Genomic DNA, 25,880 nt, shown 5'->3' with positions numbered 1-25,880 from the left:
AGCTTAGACGAATGAATACATACCTATCTTTTTCAATGCGTGCACTTTTAATCTTTGTACAGCATGTCATGAATGTGTTAGCATTTAGCCTAGCCCCATTCATTCTTATGGCTCCAAACAGGGATGAATTTAGTAGCCACCAAACACTTCCATGTTTTCCATATTTAAAGACTGTTACATGAGTAGTTACACGAGTAAGTATGGTGGCACAAAATAAAACTTTTGTTTGGAGCCATAGGAATGAATGGGGCTAGGCTAAATGCTAACACATTCAAGAAGTGCTGTACAAAGATTTAAAGTGAATGCATTGAAAAAAGAGACGTATGTATTAATTCATCTACAGTATGTTGAGGTAAGAACATAGTAAAATATTTAAAAATGGTGGTGTTTTCCTTTAAAGGCACGATATGATTATGAGTACGATTTTTAGCATTAAAATATCCAAAAATGACAAGTACAGTATTTGTTTATCAATTACCTGTAGGGCTTACAATAAAAACGTGTATAAAAAGTCATTGCATAAAGGCGAGAGCTGTAAAATATGACAGGAATTTTTTAACATTTCTTTCTCTCTTTACTCCATGTCTCCCAGGCTCCATCTCTGTTAATGGTCGCAGCATTCCCTTCTCCACCAACGAGGGGAGTGAGATCCTTGATTTGGATGGTGAAATGTACCTGGGGGGTCTGCCCGAAGACAGCGGCGGTCTCCCTCTCCCCCCAGAAGTATGGACCGCCTCCCTCAGGCTGGGCTTTGTGGGTTGCGTGCGGGACCTCTTTGTAGATGGGCGCAGCAAAGACCTGCGACGTCTGGCCGAGCTTCAAAGCTCTCCGGACGTTAGCAGTTTTTGCACGAGAGAGACCCATCGGAGGTGCAGCTCCGAGCCATGCGTCCATGGAGGACGCTGCCGCGAGGGTTGGAACCGACATGTGTGCGATTGCACCGGGACTGGATATCTGGGCCCCAACTGTGAGATGGGTGAGGATAGTAGGGCTTTTAACAGTGGGAGTGAGGATTAAATTTTGGATTATGTCTTCAGTTGTGTTGTAGTAAAAAAAAGGCAAGGCTGTTGTGGTAGAGCTGAATTTGAGCTTATTTTTCAGATCCCACCTGCCTGGACCTTTGTTTGGCTTTTTTTCGCTGCAGTGTTGTATCTTACTCTCTTCTGCCCTCTAGTGTCATTTTCTTGTAACAGCAATGTTAGCACTCCGTGTCCTTTACAAGCATTACTAGGATATTGAACATAATGCATGCAGTCATGTTTTATTCATTATGAATAGCAACACTCTTGTTACGATACACTTTTATTCATTGTGACCGTCACCGTACAATAATGTGATTTTCTAATGAGTTTATTCTATGCTTAGTGTGTAGTTATTTGAAACTCTTGTGATCTTTAACTTGTTTCTCTTTGAATAGAAGTAAGTAGATGTGCATTAAGCTTGTTTTTCTCTGGTTTTTCAGAGTCCGCAGTGCTGAGTTATGATGGCAGCATGTTTCTGAAGGTCCTGATGTCTCATGCTGTTCACACCGAGGCTGAGGATGTTTCTCTTCGCTTCATGTCTCAAAGAGCTTATGGTCTGCTCATGGCCACCACCTCCAAAGAGTCTGCCGACACCCTGCGCCTGGAGCTGGACGGGGGAAGAGTCAGACTCACCGTCAACCTAGGTAACCTTAAACTGCTGACCTCCAGACTCCGACATGGAACACTCGGCTTAAAAATACATCAGCTTCGGCTGGGGGTCCATCCCGGAATGCATTTCAACTTAATTCCTTTGTTTATCTCACTTGATTCTTTCTTTCGTTCTTTTTTCTTGTTTTATTTGTTTCTATCCATCTTACTCTTTTCTTTCTTCCCCATTCCCTTTTAACCTCCAAATTTTCGTGTATTCTTTCTCTCTTTCTTTTTCTTTTACTTCTTTCTCTCTTTTTCCCTTTTCTTTTACTTCTTTCTCTTGTTTTCCTTTCTTTCTTTCTTTCTTTCTTTCTTTTTCTTTTACTTTTACTTTACTTTATTTCAATATATCTATATTTTTTCTTTCTTTTATATTTGTTTCTTTTCTTTTTACATAACTTTTTACATCCCTTTCTCATCCCATTCCCTTTTAACCCCCAAATTTTCTTTTACACTTTTTTCCTTTCTTTTTCTTTTACTAATTTTCTCGTCTTTTCTTTTACTTCTTTATTTCTTTATTTCTTTCTTTCTTTCTTTTTTCTTTCTATCTATCTTTCTTTCTTTCTTTCTTATATTTGTTTCTTTTTACATTACTTTTTACATTCCTTTTCCCTCCCATTCCCCCCTAACCTCCACATTTTCTTTTACTCCTTTCTTTCTTTTTTCTTTCTTTTTTCTATCTTTTTCTTTTACTTCTGTCTTTCTTTCTTTCTTTTATATTTTTTTCTTTCCTTTTTTACATTACTTATTACATTCCTTTCTCCTCCCATTTCCTCCTAAACTACACATTTTCTTTTATTACTTTATTTCTTTCTTTTTTCTTTCCTTTCTTTTACTTCTTTCTCTTTTTGCCTTTCTTTCTTTCTTTCTTTCTTTCTTTCTTTATTTTTCTTTTACTTCTTCATTCCTTTCTTCCTTTCTTTTAATTCTATCTATCTATCTATCTATCTATCTATCTATCTATCTATCTATCTATCTATCTATCTATCTATCTATCTATCTATCTATCTATCTATCTATCTATCTATCCCTCCTAACCTCCAAATGTTCTTTTACCCTTTTTTCCTTTCTCTTTCTTTCTTTCTTTCTCTCTCTCTTTTTCCTTTCTTTTTCTTTTACTTCTGTCTTTCTTTTTTCCTTTCTATCTATCTTTCTTTTATATTTTTTTTCTTTTTTACATTCCTTGCTCCTCTCATTCCCTCATAACCTCCAAATTTTCTTTTACTCCTTTTTTTCTTTATTTTTTCTTTCCTTCTTTGTTTCTTTCATTTTTTTCTTATTTCTTCCTTTCTTGCCTGCTTTCTTTTTTTGTTTTTCTCTTTCTTACTTTTGACTTTCTCCCCCATTCCATTCTAACCTCTCATTTCCACCTAACCAAAATTTATTTTGCTATTTTTTTCTTTCTTTTTTTCCTGTTACTTGTTTATTTTCTTTTTTTCTTTTCCTTTCTATCTACTAACGTCTTTCTTTCTTTCTTTTTTCTTTCTTTCTTTCTTTCTTTCTTTAATATTTGTTTCTTTCCTTAATTTTAGTTTTGTTCTTTCTTTCATACTTTATTTTCTTCCTTCCTCACCCATTCCCACTGTCTTCTCACCTATGCAGCCTTCAATGGCTATATTTTCTGCAGCTTTCGAACAGACAGCCAGAGAGATCAACCCATCATGGAGTGTATTTTGTTCCCAGAATTCACATTGACTCATCTTAGTAGCACAGCACCAAACTCCTAATTCCTTTAAGTTTCTCTCACTGTCCTGTCAGCTCAGACTTGAGCTCTGGCGGCAGTCTGCGGCTGTTTGTACAGGAGATTACAGACAGTTTCAGTCCAGAGGAAAGTCGAATCTGAGCTGTCTAACTGCAGTGTGATAGTGAGACGGGTCCCTGGCTGTCTGTGGTCACTCTTCTGTAGCGGTTGACAGCTTGAGAGCTCACCACAGCCAAGAGTGCTCACACCGATCGATAAGATTCATTATTTTTTCAGTAATATCGATCAGTTTTTAGTAATTTCATCCTGTTAGCACGAACAGCGTATCTCTTCAAATGATACATTAGCAAGTGAAGAATATTGGTAAATAAATTACCCTTACCAATTAACATAACAAACAAACCTCCTGGATAAAAACATGTCATTTGTTTCTATTGTGTCTATTGTTCATCTAGAGATTTTGGAGACATCCAAACAGCTCTGTTGCTTTTTGCAGCCGACATTCAGCACAAAATCCTGCATCTTATTCACCAACCATTTGTAATCCAGTTTAACCAGGCAGTAAATGTGCCAAGTATTTAAATGAAGTCATTGTTTCTGCAACGCTAATTTATTTCAAGTGGGAAAGTAAACAGCGTAATAAATTCTTTGCACATTTTCCCCCAAATTCTGCATTGTTTTTGAGGCTAGCGAAAGATTCAAAAGACAGATCTGTATTTTTTATAACAAGAGTAGAAACTCTTGGCTGCCGGTGCAGACTGCTCGTACCTACAACCATACATGCACCACCCACATCCACAAATGAGGCGCAACAGAGCCAAAAACAAATGCTTTTCAAAGCCTCTACTGTACATAGTTGCCAAGCCTTGGCATTGCTCATATTCTCGATTGAGTGGCTTAAAATAATTTTATTTTAAACAAAAAATAAAGTGCTGCCTCTCGTTCTGTGAATGTGTGGTGTGGGCCTTTGTAGGAAAGCAGCTCTGGCTCTCAGTTTGTCCCCGGATGGTGTGCTCAATGCAAAAATAGATGTTTGTCTGCAGATTGAACCTTGAAGGATGTGGTTTTAATTTTTGATTTCTTTAAATCTCACCATCTCACTCTCTCTCCCACCAGATTGTATCGGGATAGACTGTAACCTTAGTAAGTGATTCTTTTATCTGCAATGCTATTTCTCTCTCTCTCTCTCTCTCTCTTTCATGCTCAGTCTCAAGTCATCCAAAGTTTCTTCTCCACCTTCGTAATCCTGTCTTCCTGCACCGTTAGTGCAAATATACTTTTGAACGTGTTCCCAATTTGCATCTTTCTCTCCCTCTCTCCCCAACATGCGCCTTCCCTCAATCTCTTTTGTTCCGCAAAATATGCCGATTTGCTGCGGTGTTTGAAATTAAGCATAACCATCCCAACAGTTTCCATTTTAACACCATATGTTCCCCACCGCTCCTCAGATGATCTAGAACGCTTCACGTCCCCACGGGACTCCGTTACATAAGATACAATAATAAACCCTATTATAAAAGGAGAAATGTATTCATTTGCCAAATCAGGCATTAGGTTCCCTTTGCCTGTATTTGTGCAGTATTACATCCATGTGTTTGTGTTGGAACACGGCACAAACATCAGTGTTTATCAGTGCGGTGATTCTGGAGGTAAGTTGTGTAGTTTTGAGTGAAAGTGAAAATGGACACAAGAGTGTATGTGTATGTGTGTTTGTGCAGATAAGGTTTTTTCTACGTTGTGGGGACCAAGAGCCCCCATAAAGATAGTAAAACCTGAAATCACCCGCTTGATGTAAAATTGCATAAAGATGTGTGAGGATTATGTGTAGGTATAAAGTAGCTTAGTGTAAAAGCAATTTTGTGCTGAAGGCAAAAGAAAGTATAAATATTGATTTTGGTCAAAATTTAGGTTTTTATATAAAATAAGTACATTAAGCCCCCATCTAGTGATCTCAATGCTCTAAATAGTCATTAAACATCTAATATGATCTTTATTTGTATGTTTTCTGATATGTGTACCGTGCTAAATGCTTAACTAGTACAAAGGTACGTGACATTTTGGTTTCGTTTTTTAACATGCAGGAATTAGAAAATAGAGTGCAGGGTGCAACTTTCTTGATGTTAAAAAAAGTTATTAGGAGAGATAAAGTTCGGGACCTGATTGATGTTAATAGAGTTATTAACTCATTCCCTGCCAGACTTTTTTTTAAGTTGCCCGCCAGCATTTTTTGTAATTTTCACAAAAGTTTCACAAAATGCCTTCCCAGGAAATTTTTCTTCTGTAAATATATAAACATACAAAAAAAATAAGATAATTTGCTGATTCCAACTCAATTTGCCAGAATGGGTCACGTTTGAAAAAACAATTAATTTATACATTATATTATGTTATAAATTATGCAAAAGATTAACATTTAGGGTTTGGGTTATTCTAATGTTTTTAAAGATAGCTTAAATGCTTGACACATTTATTAGACCACCTGTATATTTGTCTTAAAGACCATCCAGCATTGTGAAGTGCTTTAATGTGGATGTTTTCTTTTTAGAGAGTTGAGAAATGTCAAATTGAATTCACATTTTTATACTGTACTTAAATTTGAGATGGCACATTTAATTTTTGTTAGAAATGAAGACAAATTCAACTATTAAAACTTATTTTTCTTTTAGGGACTGCAAGTACATTAGTGTACTGTAAATGGAATAGAAAACCACCACCACCAGACGTATTGTTTTAAAAGTTTTAATGTCCATCCATATTTATTTTTCAGTCTATTTTATGAAGTTACAAGCCGAAAATACAGGAAATTTTTTAAAATTCAATTTCAGGACTAAATGTCTTCTTTAGGCATTGTCAGTGTTTAGTGTGACCTCTCTTGGCACCAAACACATCTTGAGTGTTTTTGAGCAGAATGAAGTACAAATATGTATTTCTTTAAAATTAGAAATTAGGATTAAATTTTATTTAGGTTTAAGAGTTTATTATTTATTTATTTATTTCGGTTTAAGAGATCCTGCAGTTATTGCTCAAGTGGAAGGGGAGTTTATCCTAAAAACTTGACACATCAGTTTACTTTTTTTTTTTTTACATTTTTTAATACTACATACACATTTCCTGTGATTTCTGGATGTATTCTATTAAAGAGACTGAGAAATAATTATATATGATCACTATAACATTGCAAAAACAACAAATCTAGTTGTGGCATGGTGGCCTAAGACTTTTGCACAGTACTGTATAAATGATGAAATACCAAATATTTCAATTTTTATGTGAACTAAGTAAATATATATGTATTGTTTTCCTTCCATGAGTGACAAAAATTATGAATGTTACGTGACTTTATATTATGTGAGTTTAATTATTAAGAAATACTGAAGTGTATGTCATATATAACATTTGCATAGTGTTTAACATTGTCTCTATAGTACATGATTAGTCATGAGGTAGAACAGGTGTTAAAAATCTTGTTCACATTGTTGATTAGTTTACGATGACCTGTATTACACAAAGCGACAATTTAAGATAGAGCGTTTCATTTCAGTGGTTTGTCCTCCTGGCATTACGACCAGTCATTAAAATAATGGATCTCATTGGCTGTTTCCATCTTAAACTCATGTCATTGGTTAAGCCAGTGTTGCTATGTTGGATAGTTGTGATGCTTACCTAAAAAGCAAGTCCCAATATTTTATATACACATTTTAAATTCACAAATAGAATTCATTAGCATCTTTTAAAAGTGCCATTGACGATACAATCTCTTACAAAGTAGTTGCTCTGTATGGCATGAGCACTGATGTATACAACAACAGGTGTTTAGCATGCTACAGGTTTATTACTATTTACTATTCATACAGCTATATCACTATATTGATTGATCAACATCATAGAACACTACCATACAGTAGATAACATAATAAACATGATATCTCTGTTTGCGCCACTAGGTGGCAACAAACACCAACTGTTAAAGCATGTGAAAAATATCCTCCCTCAGCTCAGTCTCCAACACACATCATGCGATACAAATGATTCTCAAGAACAGAATCTACAAATCATCTCGGTATAGGGAACGTCATTTGTGCCTTTAAATTTGCTATAAACAGATATGATGACACATGTAGTTTATACTTGCTATTTTGAACGAGAGAAGCATTTATCATGCGTAAGCCTGGGGATGATGAATCTTGGATGTACAAGGATAAATATATGTTCATAATGAGACGAGCGCGATCATCATTTTATACGTTTACCTGTGGAAAGATTTTACAGTCCTTCCACCCTCCTAATATTAACCCAATGGATATGTCTAACATATTTTGACTGATGGAAGTTTTAATGACAGCAAAATGTTAATTGACTTTTAAATAGACAGAAATGCTGGTAGTTAAAGTAAATTATACACAATTAGGGCCCTCTGCCATCTGTTGGAAATCTTTTTTCTCCTCACCACGACGTGCATTTTTAAAGGGGCGTCGTGAATACGGAGCAGATTTAGATGCTGTTACAGATGGAGAAAAGACATTAATGTTAAGTTTAAATATGTTTTGATACATTTTTGATGTTGCTACAAACAACTCTGCTAAAGTTTGATATTGTAAGATTTGCGTTATACCAAAGATTTGTTGCCATCTAGCGCAGAGCACAATCGATATCAGTTATATTCACATTTGCTTACGCGCACAAATCTATTTGTCAGGTTTTATTTGTGCTCTACTCCATTATTCTGTTGCAGTTTAATCTGAAAATGCTGAGTAATAGCAGCCTAAGCTAAAGCAATGAGCGTACTCCTACATTTAAAAGCAGGGATGAGCAACAATTTAGATTTAATTAACAGGCTGCCAGAAGGTGTAGGGCGACAGTTCCCTTTATCTCCACTCACTTCTTCATTTTTTACAGCTAAAAGAGCTAATTAGCAAGATGATGTGACACTCTAATGCAAATAATGTCACACATACCTAGTCCTTTACGGATGTAATTTCTAAATTTATTTAAAGTCATAGTTCACCCAAATATGAATATTCTCTCATAATTTACTCACCCATCATACCGTCCAAGATGTATGTGACTTTCTTTTTTAAAGAGCACCTATTATCCGATTCACAATTTTACATATTCTTTGCTGTGTGCTGTAGATGTGTATTAGTACATGTTAATGAAATGCAAAAGGTACATAACCCAAAGTAAACGATGATTTGAGTTATCGTTTTAAGACTGACATTATCATAATTCCTCCCGTTTGGACTCACAGCCTGTAAGTTAACTCCTGTTAGCATCCGAATCTTTCAAACATGGTAAGGAGCGTCACATTTCCGGCCGGCGTCAGAGGGATTCAGGCCAATCAGAACGTACAGATTAGCTGGCCAATCAGGGACACAGGGCTTTTCACATCCGTGTGTTTCAGGAAGAGAGTGAAATCTGGAGCTACAAAAATGTACGGTATCTGGAAAATAATGCGTTTTTTAACCATAAACCACCCAAACACATTGTATTATACTAAATACACAAAATAACGTTGTTTTTAAGCAATGAAATAGGTGCTCTTTAAAGTGTGTTTGTGTTTTCTTTATAAATAGGGGTCAACCGTGTCTGGTTTCTTTTGATAGTCTGAACACCGCAAATCCGATTTTTCAAATCAGACCCAGGCCACTTTTATATGTGGTCCTAAATCGACTTCAGTCTAAACGGCCATGGCGCATTTCATCCTACTTTTACATCATTGAAATGCGACAGACATTACAATAGGCTTTATGCCCAGCTGCACTACTTCCTGAACTTCAGCCAGCTCCTTGTTTCCTGTCTGCCATTATTGGACAAACTGATTAATCCAGGTGTGTCTGATTATTGTTGTTGTGACCAGTGGCGTAGCAAGTGAGTCCCGGGCCCATATGCAAAAAAAATTACGGGCCCCCTTAAGCCAAAGCCCCCCCAACCTTGCCCGTTGGCACTGTTAACTGCGGCGTGCGGGTCTGTTAACAACATAAACTTTTAATAAGGTAGTCAAATATTTTTATTTTTGACTCGTGACTAACTTCTCCGCCTTCTCTTTTCTCTTGGAGGCCCCACTTTTATGTTTATATTCATCCATCCCTAATGTTCATGTAGATACCCGCTATAGTAACCTCTCTGTTTTCTTTTTTTTTTGGCGCGGCGATGTGTCATGTAAAAAAATTATGGCGTAGTAGTCTATGGCAGCCGCTGAGTGCAAAAAAATAATAAACGGAAACAAGAAATGACGGAGAAACTAGACATTAAGGAGAAATAAGAAATCACTACACATGATATGCATACAAAAATATATTTATTGCTGCCACAAATAAAAAAAATTGAAAAAAAAATGTTTAATTAAAAGCTGGGGCGGGCCCCCTATTGGCCCGGGCCCATTTGCACGTGCATACCCTGCATGCCCAGACGCTACGCCACTGGTTGTGACTACTCAGTATTAATCAGTTTGTTTGTGACTACTGAGGTCAGGCACACCTGGATTAAACAATTTGTCCAATAATGGCAGACAGGAAACAAGAAGCTGGCAGAAGTTCAGGAAGTAGTGCAGCTGGGCATAAAGCCTATTCTGATGACGTCACGTCTTTTGCCCATGCGGGTCACTTTAGGGCCGTATAAGGTTTACAGATGAAACTGATAGCAGTTGCATTAAAGGTCACGTTCTTCGTGATCTTATTTTTTAAACCCTAGTTAGTGTGTAATGTTGCTATAATAGCATAAATAATATCTGTAAAATGATAAAGCTCAAAGTTCACTGCCAGGCGATATATTTTCTTTAAAAGAATTCCTCTTTCAAAGCCTACAGCGAACGACCGGTTTGGACTACAGCCCTTTGCTTTAATGACGTCAATAAAACAGTTTTGACTTAACTCCGCCCACAGGAATACGTCAGTCACCAGCTTTGGCTCAAACGGCTCTGCTAAGCTAAGCTGCTCGAATCACAACCCAAACAAACTGATTTCAGCTAAAAATCTGAAGTGAGCATTAAGACCTGCAAGAACCAATGGGATTTAACATTATCCACGTGCCACCATATTTAAACTTACTGTGCAGACCTCTTTTTTCATCAGCATGCCAAACCGTTCTCATTGTGTAATCGTTTCATTTCGTGCTGATCCGACTTAGCCGGTATGGATAAGGTTTAATTTCCACTCTGGGGCTGATAATCCGCTTGTTAAGTCTGACGTCATGCAGCACTTCCGGGTCCAACCCATATCAAATGCCATAGAGAAATAACAATAAAATCATGCCAATGTACACACGTATCATAATGCAAAAACACCAAACGCCATTAGGATCTACGAGTGTAATTTTTATCTCCATAACAAAAGCCAAGATGACCAGATTTTTTATGAATTATTAATATAATGCAGTCAGTGTTTCTGTACGCCTGGAGACTGCTGTGTACACTGTTAGTTTATAACATTTTCACTTAAATGTGTAATGTGAATAAATAGCGCTCATAAACGTCTGTTTAAATAATATCCTCTATGGAAATGAGTGGAGGCTTGGACCTGGAAACATTATTCCTTACGTCATGACTTAACAAGCAGATAGCATCCTTTGTAATGTAATGCAAATGCATTAGTCGTTGTCTTGGTAATGCAAGAGATGTAAATAGCGAGCACGTTATGAAGGGCGAACATTTATGATTTAGCTTTTAGGTGTACTTATTTAGGTCCACTTTGTTGCCCTTCTACCTTGCTCTCGTGAGGTAAAGTGCAACATAAGAATTTCATTGGACCTAGGTTCACAACACAATACAAAAATCTTGAATCTAATTTTTGCTAATCTGTGTTTACAGTACTTACCTCAAATAACGCGCCTTACCAGGTACAGATAGAAACTTGTAGCTAGGCAACAGACGAGTGACCAATCCTAAACGACAAAGTCACGTATGTCTAATTCAAGTTCGAGAGTGGTTTGTAATCGTGATTTGCTGAACCAGGCTCAAGTGGAGATGTACTGTAACTGTGACCCCCATTTAAGAAGTTAACATGATGACATTTTAAAGGGATAGTTCACTAAAAACTTGAAATTCTGTCATATTTTTCTCACTTTCATGGTATTTCAAACCTGTATACATTTTTTTGTTCTGATAAACACGAAGAAAGATATTTTGAGGAATGTTTGTAACCAAACCGATTAGGAGCCTCATTCACTTCCATAGTAGGAAAAAGAATACTATGGAAGTGAATGGGGCTTATGAACGGTTTGGTAACAAACATTTCTCAAAATATCTTCCTTTGTGTTCATCAAATGTGTACAGGTTTGTAACAACATGAGAGTGAGTAAATGATGAGAGAATTTTGGGGTGAACCATCCCTTTAAGAAGAACTGAAGAAAGGAAGTCATATACATTTGCAATGGTATGAGAATCAGTAAATAATGAGAGACGTTTCACATTTAGATGAACTATTCCAAGTTTAATCAGATACCATCATATCTCAAGCCAAGATCAGGATACGCATCTCCGGTTGTCGTCAGAGCTCCGCCATACTGCAGCACACTCTCGTCAGCGATGCAACACTCCTTCAAATAGGCTGACGACGGTCCCCGGAGAGCCTGTCGACTCCAGCAGAGCCAATTAGGCTAGCCAACAGCGTAGTGAGAGGGGCTTTGAACCGCCATGTCAGGCAGTAGCCGCTCCACAGGATGAGGACTGAGGCAGCTGTTTCGGCCTGACCCATTTTTCCTCACACCCCAGGCGCCTCTGAGCACGCAGTGGCCCCATAGCACACACATCTTAACGCTGATACTTTAGTGCGCGGGCTTTCTACATTTTTTCTATAGTCGTAAATGAGATATTTTGTGTGTACATCCATGGGACCCACACTTAAAAACACATTTGGTGTTTTTGTTATAGCTGTCAGAAGTGGAAAATCATTAACTTTTTAACTAATGTTATTTTGAATATGCACACTGTTAAACTGTGGATATAAGAAAGAAAGATTAGAAATAGGTAAAATACAATTCATAAAGTGAAATAAAACTATGTGAGAAATAATATACGAGAGCCTTTGCTGTATCATGGAATAACATGACAAAATCATTTAAACACCAGAAACATAGCTAATATTATTTTAATTAATAAGGTGTTAGGCTGTGTTTTGGGGCAGTTTCCAAGAAAGGGTTTAGATGAACTCTAAGCTTTAGTTATATTAGGACATTTACAGTAAGTTGTTTTTACAAACAAACCTTACAATAAAACATTACTCACTAGTGTGACTCTTGAGACAAAACAATGGGACTGATATATTTTAAAGGGCACATATTATGCAAAATCCACTTTTAAAAGGTGTTTGGACATAATGTGTGTTGGCAGTGTGTGGACACATCCCCCTACGATGAAAAAATCCACCCGCTCATTGTTTTTTAATCCATATTTAACCAAACCAGTCTCATTAGACCTCCTGTTTTGATTCTCTTATCAATGTGAGGTCACATCGATAAAGCCCCGCCCCTTTACAGTGTTTCCACCCTCAGGGAGTTGTACTCTGTCCACTAGATACTATTCTCTCAGGCTGTATTAATCAGATCTATGTTAACTGAAAGCACTCACTGTCTGTCTGTTTGTTTGTAAGGAAGTGAGGAGCTGTAGCTCATTTGCATTTAAAGGTACAGACATTAAAACAGTACATTTTTGCTCCCATCCAAATATGGGCATTTTGGACATGTTAATTAACTCATACTTGGCCACTTATTACTCAGGTACCTATCTAATGGTGCTACACGTCTGCAAGAGGGTAGAACAATTACCCAAAATCCTCAGCCAATGAGATGCAAGTCGGTATTGGTTTTATTAATCTGTTACTTTTATGCAACAATTTTATGTTTTCTGAACAAATAAGTTTTAAGTAAAGCTGACAAGACACATTTTTTTTGTTGAATGAACTAGAAGTTCACATTGTTAAATTAATTTTTTTAGTTATCACAACACGAAAGATTTAAGTAAAATTGGCAAAAGTGAAAGGTCATTTTTTTGAGTGTGCTATAATAAATTATATGTGGGGTATTTTGAGCTGAAACTTCACAGACACATTCTGGGCGCACCCGAGATATTACATCATATAACATAAAAAAAGGCCATAATGGGTGCCCTTTAAGATGTTAGTGCAAGCTGTTTTAAGGAAAGACCTCTCAAATAAGCATTTTTGTCTGGGACTAGCTTAAGCCCAGTCCGGGAAACCACCCCAAAAAGTTACACAAGTAGTTTACACAAATAATATTAACCACTATTACCATAGGCGCCGATTTCTTTTTCCATCGGAAGTGCTCAGTATACTGCAAAAAAATGACTTTCTTACTTAGTATTTTTGTCTTTTTTTTAGTACAAATATACAAAAATTCTCAAATCAATATGTATTTTCTTGATCACGCAAAATTATCTAAGAAAATAAGTCTAGTTTTAGACAAAAAATATCAAATTTAAGTGAAAATGTGCTTTTAAACCAGCAAAAAATCTGCCAATGAGGTAGTTAATGTTTATAAAAAAGTAAACTTATTTGAATATTTTTTTCTTATCCCATTGCCAGATTATTTTGCTTGTTTTAAGCACAAGTTTAACTTAAATTTGAATTAATTGTGCATATCTGGCTTTTTTCCCTGGGTGCTTGCACATTTCGGTGGGGTGCTCGAGCCCCGGAGCACCCCACAGGATTGGCGCCTATGACTACAACAATGGATGCTGATGTTATTTTGCCCAACCCCTGCATGTATCAAGAAAACTTTTATAAATGATCATCACTAAAAGCCTTTCTTCCACTGGAAAATATAGTCCCTGACTGACTGTGAACAGCAACAGAATGTTTTACATATGTTAACTAAGCACGAGTTACACCGAATCGTTGGGTGCAGTGGCCATAGCTGTGTGTTATTGTAAATAAAACATTTTAAATACATATGTAAATAAAAGCTATTGACCAATTGGAGCATGGTTTACAAAACTGTAACAGCAATAGGCTTTAGCTGCACTACTTCCTGAACTTCAGCCAGCTCCTTGTTTCCTGTCTGCCATTATTGGACAAACTGATTAATCCAGGTGTGTCTGATTATTGTTGTTGTGATTACTGAGGTCAGGCACACCTGGATTAATCAGTTTGTTTGTGACTACTGAGGTCAGGCACACCTGGATTAATCAGTTTGTCCAATAATGGCAGACAGGAAACAAGGAGCTGGCTGAAGTTCAGGGAGTAGTGCAGCTGGGCATAAAGCCTATTGCAGTAGCTATGGTGTTTTACAGACTGTTGGTACTATGATACATTTTAGTTATCTTGACTGAGTAGTCCATACTTCAATTAAACCAGTGAATTAGTGTCAATCTGTTTTTCCGCAGTACATACGCTACAGTGTAATTCTTCATAGACAACTAAATTGTTTCAGTAGACAGTGCTCAATTATTTCTGCCTGTATTAGATAATATGATTTGAGTCTAGAGCTGACTCTTAGAAACACAGCTTCAGCATAATATTTCTGATTGTTGAGTATGGTTTGTTGTCAGCTATAGGACCCTTAGTCCGTGATGGATTTGCCTTTGCATGAGTTCTGTCATTTTAAACCTGTGTACTGAGGCGCGGTACCGTTTCGGCCTTAAAACTCCTGAGCTTGTAAAATGATTATGCACATACCCAGGGCCAATTCAATTTCCATTCAGTTCGGTTTAAGTATAATGTGTTTGTCTCGCATTACACACAAATTCTGAGGCATCACCAGTCATTTTCTCTTATAATGAGCTGAACTGCCGTAGAGGCGGCTGCAGTTGTTTGTTTGACTGCTTATTGAAGCAATGTTTTTAACACATTGAATCAATGAGGTTTGTATCTGTAAATGACACATTTTAAGAAGAAAATGGCTGTAAAATGTAACTACTGTATGTTTTTATTGTTTAGACCATAGCAGAAGAGCTGTGCCATCTGATGCTACTGTAAAAAAGACTTTTTTCAATTGTCAGTGATGTCATAAGGTTTAGAGTCAAATGTCATGTGCACGGTTATTCGCAATCTTAAAATACTTTACGATGTGCAGAGACATCCATAAGTAAATCTATTATTAGTTCAATAAAAAATTAAATGGATAAAAAAACAGCCTGATGTAACAACCAATAGTGTGAGTTTGGGGTGGGACTATCTGCTTGTCATATATAGAAAACTATAATTATTTTGTAACTAATTTTGTAATTTGATTCGAATAATGCTTATTTAGCAATAAATGCTAAAATGTAGCGATACTAATAGTATCCCAGTAATTTTTTCTGTGTAGTTTTGTTAGCACATCAGCATCATAGAACATACAGTATCTATCTATATAATGACCAATAATATAATAAGTTGTTACATAAGTCTTTATTATTCATATACAGCCTATACAGACCTCAAGTGTACCAGAAAAGCATATTCAAATGTCAAGATTCGTGATTGGCGTGGGCGCGTGCTTGTGCAAGCGTGTGAATCTGCATGTGTATGTATGCTCACGAGCGTCATTGTGCGAGTGTGAACTCTCTGTGGTGCCTTCCCGAAAATGTTTAAGTGTGCAGATATTGTACGTCCTGTCAGTTTGTGCATGTGTGAGGGAGAGCAGCACCAGGCCGTGAGGTACGGTGCGCTCTCTTGATAAGCGATAGAGCTTACAGCGGTGTGTGACTTCGGTCCTTTTTCTATGCAGGTAAAGGACCGGAGACTCTGTTCGCAGGGCATAAACTGAATGACAATGAATGGCACTCTGTGAAGGTGGTGCGCCGTGGGAAGAGCCTGCAGCTCTCTGTTGATAATGTGACCGTGGAGGGTAAGAAAAAAACCTCACACTGCCTATACTGTATTTGACTGTACTGTATTTTTACATACTGTAGGCACGTTGTCCAAACCAGATTCGAACCAAACCAGTTTCTGCTGCATTGTGTTAGTATGCCCCACCCATTGTGAATACCTCTGGTGGTCCAAAAACCTTCTATTATTACATTATTAGCACATTATGTTGTTTTTCTTACTTTTTTAGGTCGCTTTGGATAAAAGCGTTTGCAAAATGCCTACATGTACATTAAACAGCAGTGACACAATAGAGAATCATTCAGTTAAACATAATTTGTGTCTCGCTTGTAAACCTCACCAATTTAAATTGTACATTAAACAACAAATATGTAAGTGCTTGACAATAGAGTGTCAAGCAATAAAATCAATAACGCTTGTCAGCCCCACCCATAAAATCATTCTTGTCCAAAATTTTGCACATAAAATACATTAAGCAACAAATATGTGACACTGCTGGAAAATCCTGGCTAAATTCTCATAATATAATTATCTATTATAATTAAATATATTTATAGAATTAAAGCTAACAAAAGATTAATCATGATTAATCGCATACAAATTAAAGGTTTGTTTTGCATAATGTATGTGTGTGCAATGTATGTAATAATTTTATATATAAATACACACACATGCATGTATGTATTTAAAGGAAAACACCACAGTTTTTCAATATTTTACTATGTTCTTACCTCATTTTAGACAATTTAATACATACCTATCTTTTATCAATGCGTGCAATTTTAATCTTTGTACAGCGCCTCGTGAATGTGTTAGCATTTAGCCTAGCCCCATTCATTCCTTAGGATCCAAACTGGGATGAATTTATAAGCCACCAAACGCTTTCATGTTTTCCCTATTTAAAGACTGTGACATGAGTAATTACACGAGTAAGTATGGTGGCACAAAATAAAACTTTTGTTTGTAGCCATAGGAATGAATGGGGCTAGGCTAAATGCTAACACATTCACGAAGTGCTACATATGTTTACATTTTGATAAAACCTATATTATAAATAAAACAATACTAGGGCTGGCCATAGATTAATCTAGATTAATCTCATACAAAATAAAAGTCATTTTTTTGCATAATATATGAGTTTGTGCCTTGTGTAAATATTATGTAAATGCATTTTTTACTTATATATAATATAGAATATATAAAAATATAAATAAATATATACACATGTAAATGTTTCTTAAATACAAGAATGTGTGTGTATTTATAAATACATAATAATACAGCACAAACTCTTATATTATGCAAAAAAGTACTTTTATTTTGTATGAGATTAATCTAGATTAATCTATGCCCAGCACAAAAAAATACATGAATTAATCTAGATTAATCTATGCCCAGCACAAAAAATACATAAATAACTTTTTCTTAAATGTACACATGTATGCGTATATTTTTGTATATACATAATAATTACACACAATACACACACAAATATATTATGCAAAAAACATACTTTTCTTTCGTATGCAATTAATCAAGATTAATCTTTTGACAGCCCTAATAAGAATGTGATGAGGAGCATTAAACTTTGTTTTCCATCAGTGATTTTAATCTTTGACATGACCTTGCTCAGTCAATATCAAACATTACATTACATTATGTAGGATGGTGATATGTAAAAAACATTAAATCACAAAAACTACTATATACTATAAAATTACTTTTTCTTGGTTCTTACGTGCAGGATCACATATGTTCAAACTTTCTGTGTTTCAAGTCATTCTCATGTTTTTAATTGCATGCAGACAAATTGTTTGCTGCTGTGTCTGGTAAGAACATGGCGTGACAGTGAAGTTAATCTATCATAGTCTGCTAGGTTCAAAACGCATAAACCGAAAGATTACACATAGACCACATTTTCAGTTTCAAATTCAACTTGTACGTGCAAGTTCAGCATTACTGCACATCTAGCTCTGAATTCGACATCAAAAGCTGAAGTTGCCTTGGGATGGGCTCAGGCAGCATGCCATTCCTTCATATCATCAACTTCCAGACCTGACTAATCGAGCGTGTTCGCTTTCGCCACAGGCCAGATGAGCGGAGCGCACACGCAGCTGGAGTTCCACCACATAGAGACGGGCATCATGACCGAACGCCGCTTTATCGCCGTCATGCCTTCCAACTTCATCGGCCACCTGCAGGGCCTCTCTTTCAACGGCATGTCGTACCTGGACCAGTGCAAGAACGGCGACATCTCCTACTGCGAGCTCAACGCACGCTTCGGCATGCGCCGCATCGTGGCCGATCCGGTCAGTTTCCGGAACCGGGCCAGTTATGTGGCGCTGTCCACTTTGCAGGCGTACGCTTCCATGCACCTTTTCTTTCAGTTCAAGACCACCAGCCCAGATGGCCTGATGCTGTTTAACTCTGGAGATGGAAGCGACTTCATCGTAATTGAACTTGTGAAAGGGTGAGTGGAACTGAAATGCAATAATAATGAGTGTTATCAAACAATTCCCCATCTGTATTTGGTTAAGCCAGCATTTAGTAGATGGGTCGGCATGTTATGGATGCTCAAACAAACAAACTTTTTTGTTTATACTTTTTGGACATACTGTAATAAATTATTTGTGGGGTATTTTAAGCTGAAATTTTACAGACATGTTTTGGGCACACCTGAGACTTACATTACATCTTGTAAAAACGGCATAATAGGTGCCCTTTAACAATCCCAAAAATTGCACAGCGTAGCTTTAAATGACAGCAGAACTGTACGATTACATCTCTGTCATCTTTTTCAAACCCATCTGAATTAGAATAAGAAATAAAAGCTATTCATTACTAAAGGATTTTATGCAGTAGTCAGGAAGGAGCGTTGCTGCTATCCATAATCATATTGCCCAAAAAAATCTGCATTCAGCATTAAAGTCGTATTAATAAAAGCCATTTAATTAAACTATAAAGTTGGAACTATGAAGAAGAAAGAAGAATAGAAGATTTCTTAACAATACTGCACAAATAAGAAGCTGAAATTAGGCACAATATTGAGGATGTTATGAAATTATTCTAACAGAGAGAGAGCACTACCTGATTGAGAAAAGAAAAGGGAAGGATTACATTTGAGTACAATATGAAATTAAGCCTTTGAGGTGCTGTGCGTGATAGAGATCTGAGGTCTCAGGAGAAAAAGAGAGAACAAGAAAACGTATTAAGGGAAATATTCAATACAAGTTAAGCACAATCGACATCTAGTCAATGTCTATTACTACATGACAACATATTAACCTTTGGTTATAGTGGTTATAGTATAGGTACTTACAATGGAACTCAATGGAGCCAGGCAGAAATAGTCAGAGAATAGAAAGATCTTAATGGGGCAGTTTCCCGGACAGGGTTAGTCCCAAACTAAAATGCATGTTTAAACTGCCTTAATTTAAAAACACCTTGTACTGACATATCTTAAAGGGACACTCCACTTTTTTGAAAATATGCTCATTTTCCAGCTCCCCTAGAGTTAAACATTTGATTTTTACCGTTTTGAAAACATTCAGCTGATCTCTGAGTCTGGCGGTATCACTTTTAGCATAGCTTAGCATAATCTATTGAATCTGATTAGACCGTTAGCATCATGCTAAAAAATAAGAGTTTCGATATTTTTCTATTTAAAACTTGACTGTTCTTTAGTTTCATCGTGTACTAAGAACGACGAATAATTAAAAGTTGCGATTTTCTAGGCAGATATGGTTAGGAACTATACTCTCATTCTGGCGTAATAATCAAGCACTTTGCTGTCGTAACATGGCTGCAGCAGGCGCAATGATATTATGCAGCGCCTGAAAGTAGTCCCTTTGGTAACTTTCAATAGGGGACTGTTTTCGGGCACTAATATCTTTGCTTTTTGGAAACTCTTTGGTTATTTTCGAGCGTGATGCTAATGGTCTAATCAGATTCAATGGATTATGCTAAGCTATGCTAAAAGTGCTAGCGCCAGACACAATTTCAAAACGGTAAAAATCAAATGTTTAACGCTATTGGAGCTGGAAAATGAGCATATTTTCAAAAAAAGTGGAGTGTCGCTTTAACATACATCATACATCTCAAGATTAACACAAGTATTGTTTTTTTTTTTTAGGTTTGTTTGTAAACACTACTTAAATTTAGTATATTTAGGGACTAGTCCTGGATTAAGGTTGCAAAGAACAAAGATGTGAAAACAGAAACAGGTCTTGTTGAATATATGTGTTTATAATGTGACCTTTAAAATGAAATATGAGCTTTTAAGCCTTCCTTGTACTTCTTTTCAAATCTAGACTTTATTATAAAAATATATTTTGTGAAAATGAATACTGTTGTTGGACAATCAAACACAGTAAACTTGAGTTTGTTAACAAAACAAATCCGGTCCAAACCCTGGGATCAGTTTGCTTAACAACTTAAAGTATATTTTTTATGTTCTTTTAACCATATGATATTTCAGTAATACAGAGAGATTTCCCACAACAGCTCAAACTTCCCCTCCGGTACAAAACACAATCTGTTGTTTAAATCATCTTTCGACAAACAAACATCAACATCTCATGAGAGTTTCATCTCAAACAGCTTTGCCGGTCAGAAACCTTTCCGACAAAACAATCACGCTGCTGTTTTAATAAGATAGAAAGACGCCGACATTACCACAACAACTTGCGTGTTCCCACAAGTCCCAGTACATATTCAAATGATCAACTGTAAGCAGCCAGTTTACTATAGCAAATTATAATATAAGAGACATTCAAATGCAGTTACGCCACTGAACTAAAGAGTGTGTTTAAGTTTGTGATTTGTTAACAAACATTACTTGGATGTGAATCACAGCCGTAGGAGGGTGAGTCAAGTCGCATTATGAGATTCACACATTTGTCTCCTTGGCATTTAGTTAAAGGTACAAGGAGGAGGAACGTTTGATGATTCATCACAGGATAGGGGCTGTATTTAAATTTATACAAATTCAGAGTTGCTTCTGGATATGCGTAAATGGTGATCGGTATTGGAGCGCGCTTCTCGTGAGGTTCTCCTCAAGCGCACACGACGGCAACTGCGTGTGCCCATCAATCAAGAGCAATTTACGCTGTTGCTTGGATAGCTATTCTTAACCTCAGCCACTGCTGTGGCTTTCTGTGCTATACTTAGTCAAAACATATCCAGAGCAGAATTAATATAGTTTAATGTAGATTTTATTTTTAGTTTGCTTTTAAATTTAGTTTAGTTTTCATTCGTTTGCAATGATTGCATGATTATAAGTTTCATGCCGAGTTCCTAGATAACTTGAAATTCTTTCATCTTTCCTCTTATATAACTACTGGAATGACACTTGAAGTCAGGTTGCAGGTGAGGTAGATCAGTGAGAAGCATTGTTTGATATATTTTTTAAAGTGTTTAATATTTAATATAATATAATATGTCATGTTAGCTGAATGATGTATGGTTTACTGCAACACTTTCTGTTCAAAAGTGAGAATTTTTTTACTACACTTTAAGAAAGAATAGGTTGATTTTTTACAAATATTTTTGTATAATCCTATTAAAAGAGTAACTAAACCCTAAACCAACTTTTTTAGTTAATGAAATTAACTGTAAGAATGGGGCTTTATTAGTGCTGTTCATTGATTTGAGTATGTTGAGTATGAGTATTTTTTTTATGTATATTGCCAGGCAATAAATTTTTTCTAGCCTTGAACATAAATACAGCTGTTTGAAATTCAACCAGATAAATTTGTCTTAATGCTTTAGACTGTAAAAAACACAAATTTCAAATCTGTTTTCAACACAAAATCAACACATAATGTGTTAAAATAACACATAGGGGCGGTTTCAGCGGCGTTGCTAGATATAAAGCTATACTGGGGCATATATCTGTATAAGTACCTTCATATGCTTAACATTATTAAAGTGTTTGGAGGCATAAAATGTTTGAAAATAATGACAGCAGAGAAAATATTTCTCTTCATGTTTTTTTTTGTCTCTTCATGTTTTCATAAGTCAACTCAATTGCGTAGCCTTACCTGGACGACAGTGCGACTGCTGCGTCGCTTTTTCAAACGTGAAGTGGGTAACTACATTGCATATAGATCCGTTTTGCCTCGATTATATTTGAAAATTAATGCTCAAGTTAACTGCTAAAATGTAAACTTGAGATTTACAGTGGGGCACAGAAGATTTACAGGGGGGCACGTGCCCCAGTAAAAGGGGTCTAGCGACGGCCTGGGTGGTTTCCCAGACAGGGATTAGATTGACTAAAATAAATGTCCTGTCCAAACTTCTGTTCTTTTGCCTCAAAATGCACACAAGTAATGTTTATAGGAGGGCATGTTTGTTAAAACTAGTTATATTTTCTAATTAAACTAAGGCCTAGTACTGGCTTAAAATAACCATTGTCTGGGAAACCATCCCTATGTGTCATTTTAACAAATTATGTGTCATTTTGTGTTGATGTTGTGTTCAAATAAAACACAAGGTGTGTTAAAAGTAACACAAAATGTGTTGTTTTGATAAAAACAGAGAGATGTGTTTATTCTGGTATATGCATTTAGTGCCAGATTTACTAACAGCTTGCGCCAGCACAAACTACACTGTCAAAAATAAAGATACATAGCTGTCACTGGGGCAGTACCCATTAAAAAAAGGTCCTAACATGTACCATTTAGGTACAAATATGTATCTTTGAACTGCCAATATGTACATTTGAAGTAGTGATAGACCGATATTTTTTTGGCCGACCAATATATTGGACTTATTTTTGCGAGTTTTATGTGTGTCGGCATCGGCTGATACGTGGCTGCCGTGTTCGCCGATTTTTTCCGCCATTATTTACAGACAGAGTGCTGGAAGCCGCAAGCGATTACAGGTCATGTGGCTAAAAACAACCAACCTTTACATGACAACATCGAAAGCTCGGCTTAACAGCGGATCATAGCTGGACAAAGCAGGTTTTTATTTCTAATCTATATTTAAAGTAGTAAAGTGCTAGAAATCAATATCCTTTGCTGATAGTTCCTCGTCATTGTGGAGAGCGCAGTTCATGGTTCCAAAGCACCCTCACCTGTTTTTACTTTGTTAAAATTTATGTTATATTTATGTTAATAATGTTTTTTTAAGTTCAATAAATGTTACGTTTTTAAATTGAGACTTGTAACATTTGGCATAATCATCGTGTCATTTTATGATGTAAATTGAGTGAGCAAAAGCAGTATCGGCTACAAATATCGTCTCAAGAAAATCGACAGCCTGTATCGATCATCGGCATGAAATGGTTGCAATTATTGGTAAAAAAAAAGAGGCATCACAGAGATCAGAGAACGTGTGATACAATGCAGAGAATTGTTTTAACATATAATGTCAGAGGAACCTATTATTCAAAAATATTGTTTGCCAAGCCAATTTTTTTATTATTCTTTGCTGGAGGAAATAAAGAGGAGAGGTCACACAATACCAGACGTTTCAAAACTTCTTGTAAACCTTCCTTTTTTTGTCCTCCAGTTGTTTTCAGTGTACTATGGCTTTGTTAGCTGGGATTTCACACCCGCTGAGATGTCCTTGGTGCCGAACTCAAGCGCACATCATCAGCTCTGCTTATTTGTGACCCTGAACTAATTTGCGCTGCTTTTAGTAGATTGCGTTGGCCATTATGGAAATCAGCTGTTGCGCCTGTTATATCAGCTGTTGCGCCTGTTAATATTTAATTTGCGCTTTCTGGTAAATAACCCGCAGATATAAACACTTTTTTGAAATTGCCACGTTTAGTAAATCTGGCCCTTAGTGTGTTGTCCCTAAATTAACACTAATGTGTTGTTTTTAACATATGCGTTCTAAGAGTGCACTCTAAGCCAAAATAAACTTAAATTTGGTTACATGTCAGTTTTGTCAAAATAACTTGCAGGATTTATGATACTCCATCATGTATGAAAGATCGACAATGATTACAAGGTGTTTGGTTTCATTTATTTTATTTCATTTAATTTTGTGCCAAGGTTAGATGTCTAATAATTTTTTACTGACAGCCCAAATTTTACATCGTTTTAGCCTAGACATCTAGGCTGTGTTTGGACGGCCATTTAGACGTCTTTTAAAAGCAAAATTGCTTTAAAATGTATTAGATTAGTTTTCTAAGTTTATCTGTTTTCGACACTCTTAGAACGATCGTGTTAAAAACAACACATTAGTGTTGATTCTGGGACAACACACTAAATGTCCACCCATCTCTGTGTTATTATTGAAACAACACATTTTGTGTTTCTTTAACACAACTTGTGTTTTATTTTAACACAAAATCAACACAAGATGACACATAGGGCCCTATCTTGCACCCAGCGCAATTGACTTTGTCAGTGACGCATGTATCATTCGTATTTTGCACCGGCGCACAGCGGGTTTTTCCCTCCACAGACGCACGTCGGCAAACTAGGGAATGAACTTGCGCTCCCTGGGCGGTTCAGCGCAAAAAAGGAGGCGTGTTGCGGCGCAATACATCCCTGATGCTATTTTGCAGTTTCAAAAAACAATTGCGCCACTGACCAAAAAAAACTAGTCTAAAGTCATGCAAATAACGATTAAAATATTTTCATAAGTTTGTTGTGTGGCTGTATTACATTTATTTTATGTAAATAATAATTAAAAAGTTTTCATAAGAAACCTTAATGTATATGAACTTGTTTGTAAGTTTACTTTGGGGTTGGACCTTGCTTACGTTTCTTGGGTCCGATTTCAAAGCCCCCAAACCCTTTCAGTCGTGAGGGTGGACGCAGTGACGTCCTCTGCTGGCGTCAGGTGCTGTGTAGAGGCCGATCCACTTCCCGTTACACCGCGTGCCCGATTTATGCTGGCAAGCTTGGGATTCCCCCGTCTCCTGACATCATTGTAGCGCTTGGCGCAACGATGGGGATGCCAGCTAATGAGACAATTGTGGCTATTTCCTCCCACACCTGTTTAACCAACGCTGATTTGGGCGGGTTTCTCCCATCCCCATACAAAACAACTTCTCTGTCTTTGACTGCTCTTACAAGAACGTCTGTCTCCTCGGCTATAAACCGCTCCTGGCGTGTGCCTGGTAAATCCGTCATAATAATAGCAACCCGCCATGGAACTTGCGCCCTTGCGTTAAAGGGAATGTTGGATAGCGTTCTGATTGGTTTATTTGACGTTACGCCCAAACCACACCTATGAATAATGAACCTACTTCAGACCAACCCCTTATTGATTTGCGCCCGGCGCAAGAGTTATTTCTCCGGCCGGGAAAATAGCAACAGCGCCCAAGATCCGCCCACAAACTCACTTGCGCTTTGCACTTGCGTTTTAGATCGTTACAATAGGGCCCCCTATGTGTTAAAAAGCTTAACACACAAAGATGTGTAAATACTTTCTAAAAGTGTACACTCTAAGAAAGGATGTGTTAATTTTTTACATATTTTTGTGTTATGCTCTTAAAACATTATGGGTCATTTTGTGTTGATTTTGTGTTAAACGTAACGTAAAATGTGTTGTTCCAATAATAACAGATGTGTGTATTCTGGGACAACTCATTTAGTGTGTTGTCCCTATAAACTAACACTGATTGTGTTGTTTTAACACATCCGTTCTAAGAGTGTAGATTAGCGCTAATGCGTTCACTGATATGACTGAACTACTTTAAATGGCATTCAGTTTCTCAGTGCCGCTAGTTTTCACTGTTTAGTTGCATTTACATAATGATTAAAGATGTTTTTTTTAAAG

At 36.7% G+C, this 25,880-nt stretch overlaps 1 protein-coding gene across 9 annotated transcripts in view; it reads left to right on the top strand.

Moving 5' to 3' along the window:
* The window catches only part of nrxn2a (neurexin 2a), a 467,328-nt gene that overhangs the window by 184,064 nt on the left and 257,384 nt on the right, over nt 1–25,880 (top strand). For 8 of the 9 annotated variants that reach the window (XM_065287129.2, XM_065287128.1, XM_065287126.2 and 5 more), the window contains 5 exons: nt 593–976; nt 1,463–1,666; nt 4,492–4,518; nt 16,036–16,155; nt 18,225–18,606. In XM_065287129.2, coding sequence (XP_065143201.1) covers nt 593–976; nt 1,463–1,666; nt 4,492–4,518; nt 16,036–16,155; nt 18,225–18,606 — 1,117 coding nt within the window. The remainder of the gene's footprint in view (nt 1–592; nt 977–1,462; nt 1,667–4,491; nt 4,519–16,035; nt 16,156–18,224; nt 18,607–25,880) is intronic. The other variant, XM_065287123.2, reaches the window with a different exon arrangement.

Source organism: Paramisgurnus dabryanus, chromosome 18 (assembly GCF_030506205.2).
Source record: "Paramisgurnus dabryanus chromosome 18, PD_genome_1.1, whole genome shotgun sequence".
NCBI classification, from domain to species: Eukaryota; Metazoa; Chordata; class Actinopteri; order Cypriniformes; family Cobitidae; genus Paramisgurnus; species Paramisgurnus dabryanus.
The sequence above is the reverse complement of the archived record's forward strand: the minus strand, read 5'-3'. Positions and strand labels throughout refer to the sequence as shown.